Raw genomic sequence first — 19,020 nt, forward strand, 5'->3', positions numbered from 1 at the left:
TGAGCCATGGCCGCTGGGCCTGCGCATCGGGAGCCTGTGCTCCGCAACGGGAGAGGCCACAACAGTGAGAGGCCCGCATACCGCAAAAAGAAAAAAAAAAAAAAAAAAAAAAAAAAAAAAAAAAAGGTTTGGGATCATTAATATATATCAAGTGGTTTTGAAAAAAACAAATTATTTTAGCTGTCAGGATAAAAGTAATCTTTTACATTTTAAGAAACCATATTCATTGGAACTGTATGGTAATACTTACCTTATGACAAACATATAGGAATTTTTGATTCAACACAGATATGTACATATACAAGCATGTATTTATTTAGAGAAATCAAGTAGCAGAGAGTAAAGGATATTAGTGAGAAATCGTAAACTAATAACTCTATGATTAACAAAAATACAAACCTTCAGTGATTTTTGCAATATAGGCTAGCAAGTCTACCTGCTGTGCCTCATCAGATGATGACAGAGAATACAGAGGAAGTTCTTCTTGAAACTTGGCAATCATTTCTTTAATTAATCCAACAATGACAGATTTAGGCTACAGAACACACACAAAGGGAAAAGTTATGCAAAAATTTTGCTAAGGAATACTACCTTGTTAACCTATACATTGTTATAGAGTTAGCCAAAAGAAAGTATTACATCATGCTCTCATTTTTCGAAAACTACCATACAAATTATATGATACTTTTAACTTTTTTAATACATTTAATTGAAAAAAATTAATTTTTTTAGCTAAAAAATAAAGAGAGAAATGCTAAATCCACATCTCCAAAAAGTGGGAAAACAGCATAAATGTGCTTACTAGCAGAGTACCTATATTTGGGAATGGTCTTGTCTATCTGCCTTTTTTTAACTTTTTATTTTGAAATAATTGCAGACTTACAGAAAAGTAGCAAAAAAATAGTATAAAGAATTTCCATATACTCTTCACCCAGATTACTCAAATGTTAACATTTTATCACATTTGCTTTCTTAGTCTCTTTTCCTCTATTTTCTGAACCGAGAGTAAACTGAAGATATGATACCCCTTCACCCCTAAATACTTTAGCATATATTTCCTAAAAGAAAGAACAAAACATTCTCCTATATAACCACTATCAAATCATAAAATTAATACTGATATTTATCTAATCCAGTACTGTTCATTTTAATTTAACTGGTTAAGTAACCTTAGTGAAATGCACTTAACCTCTCTGAGCTTCAGTATTATTAGCAATACAATGTGAATAATAAATCCCAATAATATGAGAAACAAATGAGCTAATATATGCAAATTATATGTTGTGAGTATAAAATATATGTTTTTTATTATTATTATTAGGAATATTTAGTGGCTTGCTCATTTTAAAAATTGTTTAATTTCTCAGAGTCTGGGTTTCACTCTAATAAATTTTTTTTTTTTTTTTTTTTTGCGGTACGCGGGCCTCTCACTGTTGTGGCCTCTCCCGTTGCAGAGCACAGGCTCCGGACGCGCAGGCTCAGCGGCCATGGCTCACGGGCCCAGCCGCTCCACGGCATGTGGGATCTTCCCAGACCGGGGCACAAACCCGTGTCCCCTGCATCGGCAGGTGGACTCTCAACCACTGCGCCACCAGGGAAGCCCTCTCTAATAAATTTTTTATTAAAATAAAAAAACTCATATACCTTTAAAGACTAAGCAGGTAACATAATGTGTGAAGTTGTCAAGTATAAGAAAATTTGGGGAGATGGTCGCTGTGGTAAATTGGAAAGAGTACATGTATAGTCATTCAAATTCAAATTAAGAACAAAACAAAGCAAAACAAAACCACTGTCCTGTTCAAACAAAATTCTGTAGGCCTAATGCAGCACACTGACTCTCTTGGGGAAAATGTCTGCAATCCTTGGCCTAGATGACCTCTAGATTCCTTCTAGCTCCAAACTCTGTATAGTTATACTATGTAATTCCAACTGCACGTGGAACTTAAAGTTTACGTAGTACTTTTAAAAATCATAACATCATACTTTTTTTTAATTGATGTATGGTTGATTTACAATGTTGTGTTATAGTTTCAGGTGTACAGCAAAGTGATTCAGTTATATATATATATATATTCTTTTTCAGATTCTTTTCCATTATAGGTTATTACAATATATTGAATATAGTTCCCTGTGCCATATTATCTATTTTATATATAGTAGTGTGTATCTGTTAATCCCAAACTCCTAATTAATCCCTCCCCCTCCCCCAAATGTAGTTCTTCTAAATAGGGCCATTTAAATAATATAATATCTTCTTAAGACTAGTTTTAGCTTATAATAAAGAGGTTCAGAATAGTAAAATGAAATCAATACTGTCTGACCTGAAATCAAGCACAACCTTGACTAGATTATAGGACTATCTCTGAGTATTTATTAAACAAACAAAACTATGAAAAGAGATGCAAAGAAAACCAGAAAGAGGAAACAGGAAAGATAAATTCCCACAATAGGGCACAGATGTCAAAATACTGTTAAAGGATAGTATTTTTTTTTAAAGTTGTAAAAATGGATGAAAGAGATAAACAGACAATTCAAAAAAGAAGAAACGTACATGATAAATAAATGTATGATAAGACTTCACTTTCTCAAATAACCAAAGAACTAAACATTAAGGTTAAGACATCATTTTTGTCCTTCCAACTAACGAATTTTTATCATGCCCTATTCATCACATTTAACTGGTAATCTTATTATTTAAATCACCAAGTAATGCAAATAATGTACAAGTTCATAAAGTAAAAGATTAATGTTTCCCCACCTAAACTCCACTACTGACAATTTGGTATGCAACTTTTCTTTTTCTATGTCTTTTTTTTCTTCTTTTTAAAAGTTTTATTTATATGAAAAAAATAGAAAACCATAAAACAATATGAAATGCATCCACAATTGCATATCCTTTTACAATATGTATATAAAATAAGAAGTGATAATCCTAATGCCATCCTCTACTTCAACCTCACTCCTCTCTGACAGATCCCTGTCCTCCTATCCTACAACTTTCTGGGTATATACAAATATATTATAAATTATCCTTTCATAAAAGTTTTAGTTACTTACAAAAATGAGAGCAGATTCTACATCCTTCTAAGTAAATGAACCATAGAGATAAGCAAAGGTTTGTTTTGTTTTAATGATAGTACCTTCTTTTATAGCACCCTTTAGAGCAAAGGTGCTGTAAAACAGGTACCCCCCATACTGATTTCTACTGATGGTAGAATTACAACATTTTGTCTACCTCTTGGAGGCCAATTTGGGAATATATAAGAATAGCCTTCAAAACATTTAAAAACTTTGATCCAATAATTCCATTCCTAGAGATTTATCATTAGGAAATTATTAAAGATTTATAAGATATATCATTTATATTTACATATATTTATATTTAAGGATGCTCATTATTAAATTTCTAACAGAGCAATTTACAAATACATCAGGCAACCATTAAAAACCATGTGTTTTGAAAATATTGTTTAATATGGAAAAATGCTCAATATAATGATAGATGAAATATGCAGAATACAAAACTGCATAATGTGAGGGCTTGTGTTTTTGTTCTGTTTTGTTTCTGTTTTTTAAGTCTGGGCCATTTTTTATCTTTTATTTTTCATTTTTTTTTGTGATACGCGGGCCTCTCACTGCTGTGGCCTCTCTCGTTGTGGAGCACAGGCTCCGGAAGCGCAGGCTCAGTGGCCATGGCTCACGGGCCCAGCTGCTCCACGGCATGTGGAATCTTCCCAGACCGGGGCACGAACCCGTGTCTCCTGCATCGGCAGGCAGACAGACTCTCAACCACTGTGTCACCAGGGAAGCCCAGGGGCCATTTATTTTTATTTATTTTTTTTTTTACTTTTATGTTTATTTATTTGGCCATGCCAAATTAGTGGGATTAGTTCCCTGAACCTGTGCCCCCTGCAGTGGAAGCACAGAGTCTTAATCACTAGACCACCAGGGAAGTCCCTGTGAGGGCTTGTAAAACACATAAGTTACAGTTTCATGCATCGCTGTGGGTGAATTTTTAAAACTTAATGCACAGTTAAAACACAGCATGTAATAGAAGATTATATACAATATGATTCAATTTACATAAAGGTTAAAAACAAGCAAAACTGGGCTTCCCTGGTGGCGGAGTGGTTGGGAGTCTGCCTGCCGATGCAGGGGACACGGGTTCGTGCCCCGGTCCGGGAAGATCCCACATGCCGCGGAGCGGCTGGGCCCGTGAGCCATGGCCACTGAGCCTGCGTGTTCGGAGCCTGTGCTCCGCAACGGGAGAGGCCACAACAGTGAGAGGCCCGCGTACTGCAAAAAAAAAAAAAAAAAAACAGGCAAAACTACAAATAAATACACATATTACATAAGAACCTTTACTGGGGAGGAACTAGGAAATAATGCCCAATATTTTGCTAGTAGCTCTTCATTTGCTTTATCAAACGGCAAAAACAACTATAAAAAGACAGGAAGCAAACAATGGTTGCCTCCCAGACCTGGAGAGAGCAGCTTCATGCAGGCTGCCATCATCAGGGTTCTGGGTCTTGGGTGGCCCTGGGGAGCTCAATTTCAAATTATTTTTAAAGACCATAAGAAGAATCATCATTGAAAGAAAATTCACTAACTTATTTGTACCATTAGGATCAAAGATAAATATTCAGAAAAATAAAAACTTTTAAGAGAAAATCCAAATTGATCTTACATGGCTCCAGTTTTGGAGGTAGGGCAAGTATATTCTGCCTTGAGCATCCACATGTTTTCCAACTGAGATTCCCATATTTGCAGTTGGCTTTAAGAAGCAAATGGGGGGAGCAAAAGGGTGAGAATCCAAAATCCACAAACGAATTGGTATGTTATATGTATTACCTATTTGAGACAAAATAAACACATCTTCAAACAATAATGAACCACACACATTATATTTATGGTATAGCTAGGTGGCATTTTAAAACACAAGTCTAGTCAAGTTTATACATAAAGGATTTACGTAAACTGAGGCCTATTTTCCTATTTTTATCCACATTCACATTGGAAATATGCTCCCATTAAAGCACCAGTATAACATTTGAGGAAATATAATCAAGACAATGGCCAGCTTATTCAATTCAATTCAATAAATATTTATAGGACCTACTGTGCTAGGAGTATGGGATACATCTTCTTTAGGTAACCTTCTTTGCTCCACCCAATTTATTTGCCTACAAGTCTGTTTCTCTTTTTACACTATAAACGTCTAGAGATGATTATGTATTATTCATTTCCATGTCCCCTACAACAAGTATAGTGCCTAACATACTGGATACTCAATAAAAGTTTCTTATATAAATAAGAATGAATGGGGCTTCCCTGGTGGCGCAGTGGTTGAGAGTCCGCCTGCCAATTCAGGGGACACGGGTTCGTGCCCCAGTCCGGGAGGATCCCACATGCCGCAGAGCGGCTGGGCCCGTGAGCCATGGCCGCTGGGCCTGCGCATTCGGAGCCTGTGCTCCGCAGCGGGAGAGGCCGCAGCGGTGAGAGGCCACAGAGGTGAGGCCCGCGTACCGAAAAAAAAAAAAGAATGAATGAATGGGTACTTCCCTGTTGGTCCAGTGGCTAAAACTCTGCACTCCCAATGCAGGGGGCCCAGGTTCGATCCCTGGTCAGGGAACTAGATTCCACATGCCTCAACTAAGAGTTCGCATGCTGCAACCAAAGATCCCGCATGCCACAACTAAAGATCCCACGTGCTGCAACTAAGACCCAGCACAGCAAAATAAATAAATATTTTTTAAATGAATGAATGAATGAACAAATGAAAGATGCATTTGATACTGGCCCTCAAGTTGTTCATTAATTGCAGATAGTGTAACATACAAGCTGGGTTAGATATATACAACTTAGAGCTGAAAATAACCTTAACAGTCACCTTGTCCAGTGGCTCTTAAATTTTAGTGTACTGAGATAGGAACCCAAATGAAAGCTCTTCTATGTACATGTACCATGTAACCATGTACCATGTACTATGTAACCCTGTACCACATACTACGTAACCATGTATGTCATGTCTACTGAGAGCCAAAATCTCTGACTGTTCTGGTTTACAGGAAGCCCAAAGCTAAACCTAATATAAGTGCAAAAACTAACCTTAACTAGAAATGTGATCAATTATCTTAACTGTTCTATTGTATCTCCCGATATTTATTCCTGCTTTCACAGTCTTAATGCATGTGTCTTTCAATATATTTAAAAACATGGCTGCTCAGGAGCACAAATGCCTAGGTTCAAATCCTAGTTGCACACATTACTAGCTATATGATTTTAGGCAAGTTACTTAACTTCTCTGTGCCTCAACTCCTTCCTCTACAAAATGAGAATAATAAAAGCTCCTACCTCATAGGATTGTTGTGAGGATAAAATTAGTTAAGGTACATAAAATGCTTAGAACAGTACATGACATGGTAAGTACCATGACGGGTTGGCAATTTTTACAATTTACCTCAAACCCACTTTGGAAATAAGCAAGGTATAAATAAAAAGTTTTGTTCTCCACTGCAATCTTTTTCTTACTAAGGAAATCCTCTGCTTTTTTCATCTTGCTTCCTCCTGCCCTAAGCACAATGATACTCAGCTCTGTCTGCATATTAGAAATGCTTAAGGAACTCTGAAACATACCAATATCCAGGCCTCTCCCCAAAAGTTTCTGATTCAGTGGGACAGGGTTTGGACAACATTTTTTAAAAGCTTCCCATGTAATTCTAGAGAACTGAAAGTCACTACCTAATAGAAATGTCCTAGTACTATTTCTACTATTTTATATCAGCAGTTCTCAGAACCATACTCCTCTTCTAATTTTATCTAAGTATTAAAAAAACTGTTTTTTTCTCTCCCTCTCTCTCTCTTTTTCCCTCTTACTCCTCTTCTTCTTCCTCTTCCTCTTTCTCTTTCTCTTTCTCTGCTATGTGAGGACACAACAAGAAAGCAACCATCTGCAAGCCAAGAAGAGAGCTCTCACCAGAGCCCAACTACACTGGCACCTTGACCCCAGACTTCCAGCCTCTAGAACTTACGCGGGCCTCTCACTGCCGTGGCCTCTCCCGCTGCGGAGCACAGGCTCCAGACACGCAGGCCCAGCGGCCATGGCTCATGTGCCCAGCCACTCCACGGCACGTGGGACCCTCCCGGACCGGGGCACGAACCCGCGTCCCCTGCATCGGCAGGCGGACTATCAACCACTGCGCCACCAGGGAAGCCCTGAATGTGGATCTTTTTTTTTTTTTTTTTTTTTTGTTTGTTTTGTTTTGTTTTTTTTTTTGCGGTACGCGGGCCTCTCACTGTTGTGGCCTCTCCCGTCGCGGAGCACAGGCTCCGGACGCACAGGCTCAGCGGCCATGGCTCACGGGCCCAGCCACTCCGCGGCATATGGGATCCTCCCAGACGGGGGCACGAACCCGTATCCCCCGCATCGGCAGGCGGACTCTCAACCACTGCGCCACCAGGGAGGCCCTGAATGTGGATCTTGATGTTTGAATATGTTTTAACCTTGCATGATGTCTATACTAACAAATATGTATGGGTTGTTTGATAAATAAATATTTTTTAAAAAACTGTTTTTATTTGGGCTTAATTGATATATAACACTGTATTAGTTTCATGTATACAACATAATGATTCAATATTTGTATATATTGCAAAATAATCACCACAATAAGTCTAGCTAACATCCATCACCATACCTAGTATCTAAGTACTTACAGTATGGATACAGGCATAGCTGTTGGTACTCTATGATTATAAAGTCATGTGATCACAGCATCACAGAGTGGCCAACAGGTATTGAGACACATCATCACATTCCTCCAGAAGTCACTCTGTCTAATGTTATATACTCTAGACCAGTGTTTTTCAAATGTTGGTCACAATAAATAGGTCATGAAATTAATTTAGTGGGCTGCAAACAATAATATTTAATTTTAGTTATATACATATATAACTAGGTATACGAAAGTATTTCTTATTGTGGGTCGCAATCAAACATTTATAAGCCACTGTTTGGACCATGAAATTTTTTTTTTCCACGCTGTGCAGCATGCAGGATCTTAGTTCCCCGACCAGGGATTGAACACATGCCCCCTGCATTGACAGTGCAGAGTCCTAAAGACTGAACCTCCAGGGAAGTCCTAGGCCATGCAATTTTTTTTGTTTTGGAGTGGTAGTCCCAATCTGGATGGAGCCATTTTCTAATGTTAATCACTACACATTAAAGAAAAGGAAAGGAATGTCTATTGAAGGTTATCTTCCTGGTTGATCAAGGATCTGCTGCCTCCATCAATGCCTCTCCCCAGCAGCATGCATTTTAATACCACACTCCTGGCAAAGCGCATGGTGAGCCTGATTCCCATGTCTATAACTTGTAAGATTTCACTACTGGTATTCTCTATGCCCTTCGTCCTTCTTTCTCATTCTTTTCTGTCAGCAAATGCCCTGCCTCCTACCCTGCCCACTTACTTTCAGTAATTCATTATCAAAGAGTCAGGACTCCTGGTAGAGTCCTCAGATTTAAAGTAATTATATCATAAGGACATAATTTAAGTTAGCTGTAAATAAAGTTCAGATGGGTATCATCTTACTAAGATGATACATATCTCTAAACAATGGGTGGGTGAAGGAAAAGTGTCATCACAACCTTGACACAATCTTGGAGGGATAAGAAATAATCCAGAGGGCCTCCCTGGTGGCACAGTGGTTGAGAGTCCGCCTGCCGATGCAGGGGATACGGGTTCGTGCCCCGGTCCAGGAGGATCCCATATGCCGTGGAGCGGCTGGGCCCGTGAGCCATGGCTGCTGGGCCTGCGCGTCCGGAGCCTGTGCTCCGCAACGGGAGAGGCCACAACAGTGAGAGGCCCGCATACCACAAAAAAAAAAAAAAAAAAAAAAAAAAAAGAAATAATCCAGAAAACTTCTGCAGGTATATATAAGGAAATATCAACAGAAGATTCACCTGGGGAATAGCACTGAGTGGGAGGTTAGATATAAGCTTAACCTCATCTCTTTCCAACTGTTTAAATTTTTTTAACATGAGCATGTACTATTATTATACTAACAAACCTAGTAACCAGGTAAAAGTAACAAAAGCATGCAAATAATAATGGCCAACGTTTATTAGGCACTTACTATGTGCCAGGAACTATGCTAAGAGCTTTACTTACAGTAATGCATTTAATCCTCAAAATTGTAGAGTTAGGCTCTATCATTGGCCCATTTTACAGATGAGAAAGATAATACATTCTGACCTTCTGATAAGCAGGAAATAACTAGTATGCATCACAAGGAGTCGCTATAATTCCAGTCAAAAGCAAAGAGGAAAAAGAGTGTACTACAAAAAAAAAAAAAAAAAGGTATTGCAGGTATCATTACTACCTTGGAATTACTACCAGCATAAGAACCAATGACCTGACTCCACCGCTCTAGGAAGATGCAGAGTGCCAATGAGTGGCATCTTAAGATAACTTTTATGCCCTCCTGTAACCTCTCCACATTGTCCTAGAAACTGAGGGCTACTAAGCAATGATTCATTTAAATTTGTAAGTTCCTCTGTCAATATGCAACTACCCTTGAAATCACTGGGGTTGGTAAGAACTATGGAATCAGTCAATCAATCAATCAATCAATCATTGGGGTGGTAAGAATTCTTTCTCTCTCTAACATCTAACCATAATAAACACAGAATACAAGTAATGGGAAACAGGTCTCAGTAAAATTCTCTAGGCAGCCAGAAAACAGTCTGAGAGTTTGGGAGGGGAGAAGCAAGGAAAGAAAATAAAAATCGACTCTATACCTGCTCTGCCTACCTCACTGCAATTTTTTCAGAGCCCACTGCTACCTACTTTCATCTCCAACCACATTCCTATTTGTAAAAACCAAACTGGATTTCTAAGCATTCTCTGTGCCAAAGATGTTATGATTGAACATACACAGAGGAAGAATAAAACATGAGTGTACCCCTGGCAATAAGTCATCACGGGGGCAGGGGGAAGCAATAAAGGAGGGTTTGTAACAGTCTAGCCACTACCATAATGAAGCACTTACTTTGAAAAAAGTCCCCCAAAATACATCTTCTTGGTGTCTGTTGGGCAATGTGCTCCCATAATACAGTGATGAATCCTTTGTAAGAGACAGCAAACTGCACTGCTCTCTCCCCATTTGGTTTCCTGATCTTCCTCAGCCCTTTTTCAGTGCACCTCCTCTTTCAAATACCCAGTAAGTTCATCTATTCCTAAGCCCTTCAGCCAGTAATCAAATAAACTAACTCAATCATTCAACAAATATTTACCGAGCATTTTCTATAAACACAGCACTGTATATTAGTGATTTGGGATGTTATTCCTCCTGAGATTATTTGCATTTTAAAAGAGGAATGGATTTTTAATGGTGGAATTTCAAGCACCACTTCAGAGAAATAATTGGAACCAATGCTTCTCTGGTGTTCTTCAAATCATACTAGATAAGCAACCTCCTATGACACCCATCTGACAGGTTAGTCCTGTTAAATGTTGAAGGAAGTAGGTCTAGACAAACAGAATTAATTATAGGGAAGTTAGTGATTTTTTTTTTCTTTTTGGGCAAACACTTAGCTATTTTAACCTGTCAGGTCATCTGAAAATATGTTGCTTTTTTTGAGCTTTAATGGCACCTGTGTTTAAAAAATTTCCTATTGGAGTCTTTTTTTTTTGCGGTACGCGGGCCTCTCACTGCTGTGGCCTCTCCCGTTGCGGAGCACAGGCTCCGGACGCGCAGGCCCAGCGGCCATGGCTCACAGGCCCCGCCGCACAGCGGCATGTGGGATCTTCCCGGACCGGGGCATGAACCCGTGTCCCCTGCATTGGCAGGCGGACTCTCAACCACTGCGCCACCAGGGAAGCCCCCTGTTGGAGTTTTAAGTTCCAGTCTGATAGCAGCTGTGTGGACTCAGGTAAACCATGTGAGCAGGACTCAGTTTCACCAATAGAATGGGGATAATGCTACATCATATAGAGGGAAAGGGAGGGGAACAAAACATTCATGTAATGGGAGAGAAAGGTGGGATCCCTGCAGTTTGCTATGGAAAGCAGAGTTAGCTCTCCACAAGCGCAGACCTATGTCTGTCTTGCTCGCCTCTGTACCTCAAAACCTAGCAGAGTAGTGGGCAGATAGTTGACATTCAATAAATAAATATTCGTTGAACTGAACTGAATTTGTTGGTATTAACCTAAGCCTTCCTTCACTGGGACAGCATTCTGCTATATCCAGTAAGGTTCAGTATAGATCATATACATGTTAAAACACTTTGAGGGGAATTCCCTGGCAACCCAGTGGTTAGGACTCTGAGCTTCCACTGCTGGGGGCCCAGGTTTGATCCCCGGTTGGGGGAACTAAGATCCCGCAAGCCACATAGTGTGGCCAAAAAAATAAATATTTAAAAAATAAATAAATAAAAAATTGACCGGCTTGTAACAATGTTCTTTAAAAAAAAAAACCAAAAAACAAAAAACCACTTTCAGAATGTTATGGAACTAAACAAATATAAGTTCTAATTAAACTGCTCTTTTAGAAAATTCCCACATTTTCTCAACTTCCACACTTACCCTGATACATCACAGGAATAGTGCCAGTGAAATTCAGCAGGTTTTTCTGGGAACTATCTTTGAAAACTGGAAGAAAAAAAAAGCCCCAGAATGCGCAATCAGAAGTAGGAAGAACTGTATTAAAGTGTGTGCATGTACATACACACATACGGAAACACACATAATTTCTAAATACCATCATCTAGGAATCAGTAAATATGTTGACAAGGGCAAAGAACTCAATGATGTTCTCTTAGAAAGCAGAGCAGGTAGTTGAAAGAACACAGGACTTAGATACTGAAATCCCAAGTTTTGGGCCAACTTTTCCTACTTAGAGGTGATGGAAGAAATTTTCACATATTGAAATATGGGGAAGTCATCCTAGCTTATACATTATTTAACTTAAGCTTTATGCTAACTAGAATAGCCAGTTTTGTGGCCCATTAAACATACATTGTACATCTGCTTTAATCATTAAAGAAAAGGGTGCATTGTCCAGAAGTAAAGAATGTCTGTTTTGAAGACAGGGATAAATGCCTCCCTTCCCTAAAACATCAACGCTAGCACTCCTTCAATGATAAAGCTCCCTTCACAGGCGCCAAGGCCATGCTGACTCATTGTGTGCATGCTCATTTGTCTTTTTTTGAAACCTTGAAGGAATGCACCCCTGTGATGTTTGATGTTCTTTGTTCTGACAGATATAAAACTGTGCTGAAAACCATGCTTCTTCGGAAAGCTCTTCAGAACTATCTGAGGCTATAGTGCTCAGACTGGCTCAAATAAAACTCTTTTCTATTCCTATTACAGACTGTTTATTATTTCCGTCGACAGAGGCGTGTGACTTTTGGTTACTTTAACCTCTTTGAACTTCAGTTTCATCATCTATAAAATAAAGATATAAAATCTATCAAGACTGCATCATAAAGTTGTCATAATGATTAAATGAGATGATGTGAAAACCCTTAATAAGAAGTAAAGGATTATAAAATGTGGGGACATTATCAAATAATTGTCACATGTGACATCAGTTATAATCACTTTCAGATATCAGATTATAACTTTTATAATCAGAAAAAAGAAGTTAGTTTTACTTTTGAAAGTGACCTTTTAGAAGGATTAATAATTATCTTTGCTTTCTCTAACTCCATTATTCTCAACCTTTTCTCAATCTTCACATCCCTGAAATTTCAACTTACCCATCTGGGACACACTGATGGAGAATCAATGCCCTAACTTATGAACTGAATACAGAAAACACTACATCTGGTTTCAAACTGTCAAACTGCCTTGGAATGTGGTCCTTTAAGGACTTCAGTAGCTTACTATACTATTTATGCAGGGGAAGAAAAAAGTCTAAATAGACTTGATGACCTATCAGAAAGGGAGAAGAGGAAAAGCCAGGCTGACAGAAAACTCAAGGCCAAGAGTGTACATAAGTACAAATATTTACCTTGAACTATACGAGTGAAAGGTAACAGTGGGTGGAGGGATCACTCTTAAGGCAAAACTAAAATGGACAGAGGAGTGGAACAGGGATTGTTTCTCGGGGACACAGAAGAACCTGAAAATGTGGTAGAGAAACTATGGGTGTAAATAGTCATTGTCCAAATTATTCAAAAAGCCAAAAGAAAAATGATTATAATACATGACTAACATTGTCTTCAATAATAAAATGTACCTTGACAATATTAATCCTATAGCTTGAGGGTTTAATGGCACCACAGCCTACTTTCTCTAGATGGGGGAAATGAGAATAAGAATTAACTGGTATAACAAAGGTTTAAATCTATAAGATTACTTATAGATTGTAAAAGAACAAGTATTATTCAAGCAGAGGGCAAGATGGACATGAGTACAAGCCCCAACTCCATGCCTAACTAGCTGTGTAATCTTAAGCAAGTTATTTAAACTCTCTGAGCCTCAGTTTCTTTCTCTGAAAAATGAAGATGACAATACTCACCTCACAGCTTTGGTTGTACAACAATATGTAAAATAATATAGATAAAACATTTGGAAGTATATCTGGTGTTGAATAAATAGTAGCTGTTAAATCCCCCATCCCAGGCATTTATGCAGCACCAAATACCTGGGTACTAATCAAGAGAGGCCAGACACAGGTAGGCCAGAATCTAATCATTTCTTCCACACATAAAATTAGCTATTCCTAAGAAATACTTCAATAATGCCTCAAATTTTCCAATATATAATTCTGAATTAGACATATTTTTGTAACCCAAGCTAATTCAAATACAAAACATACCCGTGTAGAATAAAGAAGCTTTTCAAAACTGTGTTTTGACTAATTCGTGGGTCCTGAAATCAATTTAGTGAGTCTCAATCAGCATTTTTTTTTTAAACGGTATGGAATGGAATAGAAAACGCCAAGGTGTACATAATACTTTAGTTGTGTGTATATGGGGTCATGATAGAAAATACATTTCCAAGTGTGGGTTGTGGTCAGAAATTTTGAAAGATAGTAAAGTAAAATCTTTCTCAGGTAACCAGACCCTCTATATTAAGTGAAGAAGATAACAAAAACTTTGCTATTAATTTATTATCAACCATATATGTGGTAGGCAGAATAATGGCCTCCATGGATGTCCAATATCCTAATCCTTGGAACCTGTGCATATGTTACCTTATTTGGCAAAGAGACTTTTTAGATACAATTAAGTTAAGTAATTTGTGTTGCTTTTTTTTTTAAAGATTTTTTTTTTGATGTGGACCATTTTTAAAATCTTTATTGAATTTGTTACAATATTGCTTCTGCTTTATGTTTTGGTTTTTTGGCCTCGAGGCATGTGGGATCTTAACTCCCTGACCAGGGATTGAACCTGCACCCCCTGCATTGGAAGGCGAAGTCTTAACCACTGGACCACCAGGGAAGTCCCTGTGTTGTTTTAAGCCACTAAATTTGTGTTCATTTGTTACAGCAGCAATAGAAAACTAATACCATATAAATTTTATTAACTTAAATTTCCTCAAAAACCACAGGTCATAAAATGTAGCTCAAAATCAGGGGATAAAAGAGAGAAATGAGGGCTTCCCTGGTGGCGCAGTGGTTGAGAGTCCGCCTGCCGATGCAGGGGGACATGGGTTCGTGCCCCGGTTGGGGAAGATCCCACATGCCGCGGAGCGGCTGGGCCCGTGAGCCATGGCCGCTGAGCTTGTGCGTCCGGAGCCCTGTGCTCCGCAACGGGAGAGGCCACAACAGTGAGAGGCCCGCGTACCACAAAAAAAAGAGAGAAATGAGAAATTATAATAAGTTTGTAGATCTCTAGGAACAAATAATTAATAGCTTAAATAATGTAGCAAAAACTAGAAGATACAATTCTTACCATAGGTATCCATGGAATATCTGAAATGTGGGAAAAACATATTTACATTCTTCAGTTCTTCCACAGTTAGATCCCTGAACTTGTACTGAAGAGAGAAAAATGAACACAGAATAAGAATAAAATTATAAGCAACAGAACAATTACAAATTAACATTTAACTGAACACTTACTATGTGCTAGGCCCTGGGCTCTGAGTTTTACAAACATGAATAGTATTTGACTTCATCCTTTTAATAACGACCCTATGAAGTAGGCAGGGCTTATAACTGCTTGACTTTACAGAAGATGAAAATGAAAGCCAGAGAATCAAAATAACTTGCTGTGGTAGATAGCAAGTTAAGTAGTGAAGCCAGAGCTCAAGCCCAGTGCCTGGGCCTTTAATCACTATATCAAATGCCTCTAAATACTTCCTGAAGGCTTAAGAAGTAGGGCAGGATGTAGCACCCCTCTCATCACTGTAAGATCCACCTCTCATGCCTGAATATCTCATTCACTTGAGACACCCTGAATTTCCCTACCTGGTACCGCAGCTGGGTTTCAAAGGGAAAACAGAAAGCATGCAAAGGTTTGCAGTCAGGTTGAGTGAAATGCCTCCTCATTCATCCAGATGTAGTCTCAGAAATACTACCTTGGTTGCCCTGTGGGCAAAATCATTTAACTTCTTTGCACTTATTTTCTCATTCGCGAAGAGAAATTATACCCACCTCCCGGACTAGGCATTAAATGTGCTAGGCATTAAATGAAAAAAAAGAAGTATGTTAAGAGTCTATTACCATTCTGAAAATGAAATTGAGAAAACAATTACATTTACAATAGCATCAAAAAGAATAAAATACTTAGGAATAAATTTAACAAGATGCAAAACTTAGACTCTAAAAACTACAAAACCTTGTTGAAAGAAATTAAGATAGATCTAAATGAATAGAAAGATATCCCTTGTCGATAGATCAGAAGACTTGATATTGTTAAGATGGCAATGCTCCCCAACAGATTCAACAATCGCCAATCCATATCAAAATCCCAGCTGACTTTTTTTGCTCATTTGCAAAAATTTACAAATGGACCTTAAAATTCATATGGAAATTCAAGGAATGCAGCCAAAACAATCTTAAAAAAGAATAAAAAAGGGCTTCCCTGGTGGCGTGGTGGTTAAGAATCCGCCTGGCAATGCAGGGGACACGGGTTTGAGCCATAGTAGGGGAAGATCCCACATGCCACAGAGCAACTAAGCCCGTGCACCACAACTACTGAGCCTGCGCTCTAGAGCCCACGAGCCACAACTACTGAGCCCGCGTGCTACAACTACTGAAGGCAGCGCGCCTAGAGTCCATGCTCCGAAACAAGAGAAGCCACCGCAATGAGAAGCCCGCGCACCGCAACAAAGAGTAGCCCCCGCTCGCCGCAACTAGAGGAAGCCCGAGTGCAGCAACGAAGACACAATGCAGCCAAAAACAAATTAGAAAAAAAAAAAAAGAAGTCGGAGGATTCATACTATAATCAAAAAGACAGTAACAAATGTGGGAAAGGATGTGGAGAAATCAGAACCCTCATATACATACACCACTGCTGGTGGTAAAATGGTGCAGCTGCTTTGGAAGAGTTTGGCAGTTCTTCAAAAGATTAAACACAGAGTTACCATATGACCCAACACTTCCACTCTGAGGTATATACCCAAGAAAAATGAAAACATGTCCACACAAAAACTTGAGCACAATTGTTCATAGCAGCATTATTCATAACAATCAAAAAGTGAAAACAATCCAAATGCCCATCAACTGATGAATAAAGTGACATATCCATAAAATGGAATATTCAGCCATAAAAATGAAGAACTGATACATACATGGATAAACCTTGAAAACATTACACTAAGTTAAAGAAAACAGACACAAAAAGCCACATATTGTATGACTTGTATATAAAGTACCCAAAATAGGCAAATCCATAGAAACAGAAAGTAGCTTATTGGTTGCCTAGGGTTGGAGGAGATTGGGAGAAAATAAAATAACTGCTAAGAGATCCTATTTCCTCTCTCTGAGTCTTAAGTTTTTCATGGGCAAAAGAGATATAGCTCTACTGCCTGCCAACTTCAGCAGGTATGTATGAAGATTTCATGATTAACATATGTAAAAGTGAGATATTAAACAAAATATGTATACAATAGTAAGTACCGACAGGAAATAATGAATCAACAAAGCATACCTATGTTACAGAAAGGCCTCTGAAAAGAGTTGTCTACAATTCACATTAGAGCCTAGAACGGTACAGAAAATTAGAGGGAAGGAGGAAGGTCATTTTAAGATGGGAAAGAATTTGGCGAAGAAAAAGTGTATAATTAACAACTTGAGGACTGGAAACATCTCTTACTCATTTTTATTTCCCCATAGCATTTAGCACAGGGTATGGCTTCAATAAATGTAGGCTAATTGGATGGGAGTTAGCAAAGAGGCAGATTTATATGAGTAGAGTGGATATAGAAAGCAATTATGATCCAAAGGACTGAGCATCGATCACTAACATCACTAAAACTAAGAATCGATCAGTATTAACTACAGCAGGGTAAAAATGAGTCCCAGATTCAGTGTCCCTGATTCAGTGAAAACAAAAGTGAATGAAACCATCTCAACTCCAGACACTACACAAATGTACAAAAGGCTGCATCGTTGTCACCTGGAATATACATTTATTATGAACCAAATAATTTTTGTTTTCTACTTGATGTTATAAGCTGTTTTCTACATCCTTAACATCCTGTGAGAATGTAATGATTAATGGCTGCATGGGGCTATATACCAGAATTGATCTAACTGCAAAACTGACATAAAAGTTTGTCAAAAGAGGGCAAAAGCACTCTTTGTTAGAGCTTGAAAATCCAAACATCACTACTAGTCGAATATGTGATTTGCCTTTCTGACGAAAAAGACCTATCTTATCTGTCCTAGAAAAATAAAAAGCATATCATTTTCACTATATATGAAACAGAATATCTTCTTAGTGTAATATTAAGACATATATTCCATTACTGTTCTTATACCACCTAAGAGAAGCTTGTATAACATTCTCCAAGGAATATGCCTCAGATAATGCCATTTGCTTAAAGGGTGCAGGCAGGGAACTAAAGAGGAAAACTGGCCCATGAGATTCTAAAACTAAAGCAATTATACTATCATAAAAATCAGCTGAAAAATTGAGAAGTTACTAAAATTTTAACTTTATCCACTATACTACAGTATGTTTATTTAGTAGACTGATACTTACGAACATCAAGAGTACTCCTGTATGACATTGCTCAAATGTTGAACACCCTGAGGAATACTTTGTGGCATCATTTTATTAAAAAAAAGTTAAGCATTAAGGAATCTTACAGATCAAATCCAATCCTATTATCTCATAACTGAGCAAATAGAGGTTAAGTTACCTGTCCAAGGTAACTTGGCCAGGGGAGTGGGAAATAGGAATTAGGGAACCAGAGAAGTTTCTTAACTTAATATTTAATACAACTAAAGAATATATATACATACAAACATATATGTATATATATATATACATTTTGAAGAATAAACACTCAGGCACCAACTCACCCATGTTTGATCTAGAACAGTGCTGTCCAACAAAACTTTCTGCCATGGTGGAAAAGATCATTATGTGTTCTGTCCAATACAGTAGCCACAAGCCACATGTGGCTACTGACACTTAATATGTGGCTGGTGTGACCGAGAAACTCATTTTTAATTTTATCTAATTTTGATGGATTTAAAGAGCCACATGTGGCTAATGGCTACCATACTGGACAGCACAGACCTTTCCAATTCCATTACATCTGTCCGGGTGCTCCTCCTCTTAACCATTCAACTGCCTACCTTAAATTGTGTGGTCACATTCCTTTGCTTTTGCCCTACATAGTTTTTATCGCATTTGTGTGCATCCCTAAACACCACACTCTTTGTTGTTTAGTTGTTTCTTGTTTTAATCAAAATATAATCTTGCATATAACCTCCCATTTTTTTCACTGAATATGTTTCTAAGATTCACTTGTATTGTTGCATGATGTAGTTCGTTCATTTTCACTGCTGCACAGTGTCTTCCATTGTGTGAATGAGTACAGAACAAATTATCCT

General features: G+C 38.2%; 1 protein-coding gene across 7 annotated transcripts in view; it reads right to left on the bottom strand.

Annotated features, from left to right (window-relative positions):
* UEVLD (UEV and lactate/malate dehyrogenase domains) overlaps positions 1–19,020 on the bottom strand; it is a 49,166-nt gene that overhangs the window by 26,731 nt on the left and 3,415 nt on the right. For 6 of the 7 annotated variants that reach the window (XM_082628925.1, XM_082628927.1, XM_082628928.1 and 3 more), the window contains exons 2-5: positions 14,903–14,987; positions 11,586–11,651; positions 4,688–4,851; positions 400–535 (exon numbers count right to left, since the gene is read on the bottom strand). In XM_082628925.1, coding sequence (XP_082485051.1) covers positions 400–535; positions 4,688–4,851; positions 11,586–11,651; positions 14,903–14,987 — 451 coding nt within the window. The remainder of the gene's footprint in view (positions 1–399; positions 536–4,687; positions 4,852–11,585; positions 11,652–14,902; positions 14,988–19,020) is intronic. The other variant, XM_082628926.1, reaches the window with a different exon arrangement.

Source organism: Mesoplodon mirus, assembly GCF_964341445.2.
Source record: "Mesoplodon mirus genome assembly, chromosome: 7".
NCBI classification, from domain to species: domain Eukaryota; kingdom Metazoa; phylum Chordata; class Mammalia; order Artiodactyla; family Ziphiidae; genus Mesoplodon; species Mesoplodon mirus.